Here is a 5,114-nt window from a genome sequence, read left to right on the forward strand (position 1 = left end):
ACGTGATATTGATACTCTAATTTTTATCCTTAACTTCCTTTAATGGTTTTCTGTTTTAAGAAATTCACACTTTGTAACTCAATAGTGGCTAATATGAAATATTAATGTGAAAATTCTTTCTTAATTTTTGTCCACTATAAATTACCCCAGTTTAATGAGGAAAAATTGTTGCTGTTGTCACACCCTCGCGGCGTGTTCTGAAATTTGAAGAAACCACGTGTAATGGGACGAAACGTACGTCAGCAAAGGTCAAACTGACTCATTGCGAATCCACAATCTTAAATTTCACAGTAAACAACTCTCTTCGAGTATGTAATTGCTTTATTCATTTTTCTTCTTGATCGAAACTTTGCGTAGGAGTCTTTCCCAGTTGGTATACGTTTAATATATCCAATACTTTTCAAAATAATGTTTATCTAATTTGTTTAGTGCTAATAATTATCTGTATTTTTACAATTATTTTTATTCAAAAACTTTTCGATTTAGTTGGACCTAGGATTATTATTTACTTTATTTACATTTCAAATTTCTTTGTTCAGTTCAACTTCAAATATTTCTTCAAACATTTTAGGTCATAAATTCCTTTCTTTTATTATTCTGTCACTAATACCTGGCGCATTGTTAGCTCTTTCATACTTGTTTTCAGAACTTTTCTGTATCCAGTTGAACTCAACACCCTCTCGTATATGACGACATTCAGGAAATTCCTACATCACCATGATATGTTTCATTTAGACTCCACCCCCTTTGTTAGTTATTCTCTAGTTTTAAGTAAATTTAATGTTGTTAGTTAGTATGTAAGAAACCTTCTCATTAAACACATCAATCAAATTCGCTACTAGTTTTATTTAAAACATTCTAGTAGAACGGGAGTTCAGAAACGCAACTTCCGAGTGGTCTCCGGATAATTTTTTATCTCACGTCTGCACATAATTCGACCAACTTTTCCTTTCTTTTTCCTCCAGTTATGGTTTCATTAATAATTCAAATTCCGTTTAATCCTTTATATAGGTGTATGGTGTTCTAACCTTACGGGTAACAATAGAGAAAACGATAGAAAAAAGAAAGAGGGCGTACATAGGATTTGTAAATTTAGAAAAAGCTTTTGACAATGTTAAGTGGGACAAGATGTTAAATACGTATACTTAAAAATGTAGGGACGAGTTACAAAGATAGAAGAGTGATACTAAGTTTGTATAAAGAGCTAGCTGTAGAGATGGGGCTGCAACGTAGAGAAGTAAATATTAGGAAGGAGTCAGACAGGGATGCACAATGTCACCGCTACTTTTTAATCTATACATCGAAGACGCGATCAACATCAACAAAGACAGTACAAGTGTAGGAATAGATATACAGGGGCAAAATCATTGCATGGAGGAGTTAGAGATAGCATTAAATAAAATGGAAGCGGTATTAATAAAACAGTACTGTATGAAAATAAATAAAAGTAAAACACAAATACTGGTATGCAAAGGAAGAAAAAATAGGAAAAGAGCGAATATAAAGGTAAGAGACGAAAAATTAGAAGAAGTGGCCGATTTTAGGTATTTAGGAAGTCAGATAAGTTAGGACGGAAGGAGTAGTAGCAATATAAACCAGAGGATAGCGCAGGGTCGATTCGCCTTCAATAAAGTCACTTCTATGCTCGCGAACGCTTAATTTATAAATTCGAAAAAGGCTGTTAAAGGAGTATGTTTGGAGCACGGCGCTGTACGGGTGTGAAACATGGATAGTGGGTGTGGCGGACAAGAAAAGGTTAGAAGCGTTCGAAATGTGGTGCTACAGGCGAATGATGAGGATACCGTGGATAGAAAAGGTTAGAAATGAAGAGGTATTAGAAAGAATAGGAGAACGGAAATCAATAAGAAATAGGCGAGATATGTTAGTAGGACACCTTCTCAGGCGTGAAAGTCTAGTCGGAGACATATTAGAGGCAGAAACAGGAGTTAGGAGGGGTAGAGGTAGAGAGATTAGATTGCTGTTCGCAAATAATTAAGGATGTGGGTTGTTCTAGTTTTATGGAAATGCAAAGATTAGCTCAGGATAGGAAAGAGTGGAGGTGTATGTCCAACCAGTCTTAGGACTGACGACCTTATAATGATGTTGACGATAACGATGATGATGATGATGGTGTACCTATGTATATGATTCTTGTACAATCATACTAAATGTGATTGTTTTGATCCCTAAGTGCAACGATAGTACAAAAAGAGCCTATCTACACAATAGAATGCTAACAGGCAGGTAATAATTAATTAACAGAAATCGAAGGATAATCTTTGGACTCTTGATTGCTCTCTAGGATAATGATCAATCTTTTAATTTATTGGCTTCGTTTTAGCAATAAATTGCATATCAAATACGTATATGATAATTACACACGTATGTACCTTACGGAATACAATTTACGTCCTAATACTTAAGGAGTACAATGCTGTATTTTTTCCTAAATACGTAAATATCATAGAATTACTTAAACGATTGCTTAATCACGTTAAGAATATGAAATTAATTGCACGCATGTCGTTTCAAAGTAAATATAGTTGTCGTAAAATAAACGTGATATTAATACTGAATTTTTAATTAACTTTTTTCTTACTTAACTAGTTTATACTTACCGAGCGGCATGACCTAGAGGTCTAGACCATTGCTTAGCATTCGGGAGGACGCCGATTCGATTCCAGGTTTGTCTGCCTTGGTCCAAGTTTTTCTGTGGTTTCCTTGGATCACTTAGGCAAATGCAGAGGCAGTAATATTCCACAGATAATCTTTCATTTTCTTCTGTCTTCATTTCGACCGTCTCATCTTTCTCACCCGAACCACCACCCACCTATTCCTACGATTCCTGAAAGGAGGCTGAAGAGGGCCTTCCGTCCTACTTTCCGACATAGTCCGGAGGGACTACCCGCCCACCAGTATTAGTGGTTGGTGGGAATGAAACACCCAAAAGTTTGTTTAAATTTATACTTTTAACTAGAATTTGGAGACTGTGGTTAATGGCTAATTAAAAAAAAACAAGACATCCAAATTGCCACTATACATTGAGTATTGTGGACACGTGTTTCCCCCAGTTCTTAACGTTTTCCCTCGTTGATAATCAAAACGGTTATTGCCGCCGGCTTTAAATAGTGAAGAAAGGCGACAATGCCTAGAGCAGTTCCTTGAGGAGTTTTTGTTTTTAATAAAAATCTGCAAAATTTTGTGAAAAGCAATCGTTCCGTAATTAACCATACAAGCGGCATATTTTTCATGAACAAACGAATGTTAAATGACGGTTCATTTTATGATAGGGACTAGGACCACCATGTTACGAAAGAAATACACCTAAATGAATAATGGAATTGACTTATACATTCGATAAACTTAAGGTAATCAGCAGGCCCTTACAGGGAAGAACCACAACCACGTTTACAGTGACAGATAAAATACCCTCACTAACGATGAAAGCGTGAAATGAAAAGACTACGGATGTCTTCCTTTTCTAAAAAGATTTTTTGGAGAAAATGAGTAACCTCAGATGTGGTTGAAACCACAACCCGATTCAAATTTGAATGACTTTTGGATCGAACTTGATAATGGGAAGGCTGTCATGGTTCTGTGTCTGTTTGTATCGGCTTACAAATGTGAAACAAGCTTTTCAGATTATTATATAGTCCTGGAGGTGTTAATTATATTACTCGCTTTTCGTAAACTCTAAATACCGATTTTTACATAATTTTTCGCGGAATATTGTTACTTGATAAACCCTTCGAAAAAATATCCGAATTATATTTATAGTCTCAGTTTCTATTTTTAAATGTGATACCTAAAGAACTATTTCAATAGTTTTTGTAGACAGCCAGATCAATTGTGGGGGCCACACAGTGACGTATTAATTGTGTCCGAAGTATGTTTGTGCTCCACAATTGATCTAACTGATGCGTACAAAAAGTACTGAAGTAGTTCTTTTAAGTCTCATATTTAAAAATGAAAACTCAGACTATAAGTAAAATTTTGACCTTCATTTGCGAATTTCGGAGCATCTGGCAGAAATTACCACCGACGGAATGTGTCTGGTAGTGTTAATTAGTAATTTTTAGAAGACTTTAAGCAAAGTGAGTGATGGTTTCGCGTACCTCAAGTTGATGAGTACAACATGTACGCAATATGGTGTTAAAATCATAAAACTATTATCAATTGACTGTTTTTTTTAACAAGATGGGATTCTGTCAAACAAAGGTGGATCAATAAGGGCCTTCCGCCTTCTACCTTACCTTTCGGTGTAGTTCAGAGGGATTACCCACCATCACTCTCTGGCATTAGCGGCTGGTGGTAAAAAAACATTAAAAAAAAAAATGAAAGCTGCCACAGTAGCTTGTGACAGAATATAGGGTGTTGCGTCTTAACCAATTGTTAAAACGCTGTATTAAAATACATATTGTAGTTCGACTTAATTTTTATTTTTTGTGCAAGTACAAAGTTTTTTCCTTTTTTTTTTTNACTTTATCTTTCTCCATTTATCTTTGTTATGTATTTGTTTAGATTTTCGTTAATAACTATATAAATCTCTTGAATTTTTAATTTGAACCGGAATTAGAATCTGAATAATAAGAGATAATTACTCATGAGTATCGCTAATAAACCATGAATTGTTGATAAAAGTACATGGCGATTATTGTACGTAATTTACTTCCTTTTTAATTTGTTGAAAATATTACATAATAGTCACTAACCTTCCATGTTCCTAGTCCTATTACAGGCATGTCAAGACCATTGTTCAGTTTTATTGTAGGAGCTATTGTTGTGTCGCCTAACGTCATAGCACTGGCGACGAAGCATATCACACAGTTGAACCACTTTGTGTATGTCATTTTGAAATAAACACCCTGTATAGAAAGTTGGTAATGCTGACATATTTATTAATATTTTTTCGAAGAAACATTTATAGAGATTAAGCCCTAAGATATACTTCATTTAATTTCTCTAACGATGTGCCCCCTCCAATATCTTGGATGCGAGCATACAGTACCTGCCAAAAGTTTTGTTCAATCATGAATAGTAGTGCTAGTCGAAAACAAGCGTTAAAGCCTTTAATATGTCTTCCAATATAAATAACCATCTCGTTGATATTTTCA

At 34.9% G+C, this 5,114-nt stretch overlaps 1 protein-coding gene across 1 annotated transcript in view; it reads right to left on the reverse strand.

The window, feature by feature from the left end:
• LOC108737105 (aldose reductase) overlaps positions 1 to 4,885 on the reverse strand; it is a 20,632-nt gene extending 15,747 nt beyond the window's left edge. Inside the window, exon 1 of the mRNA XM_018469786.2 lies at positions 4,713 to 4,885. Within this exon, the coding sequence (XP_018325288.2) occupies positions 4,713 to 4,850 (138 nt within the window). The 5' untranslated portion in view covers positions 4,851 to 4,885. The remainder of the gene's footprint in view (positions 1 to 4,712) is intronic.
• Positions 4,886 to 5,114: the final 229 nt, after the last annotated feature.

The sequence above is a fragment of the Agrilus planipennis genome, unplaced genomic scaffold, assembly GCF_000699045.2.
Source record: "Agrilus planipennis isolate EAB-ADULT unplaced genomic scaffold, Apla_2.0 scaffold9, whole genome shotgun sequence".
NCBI lineage: Eukaryota > Metazoa > Arthropoda > Insecta > Coleoptera > Buprestidae > Agrilus > Agrilus planipennis.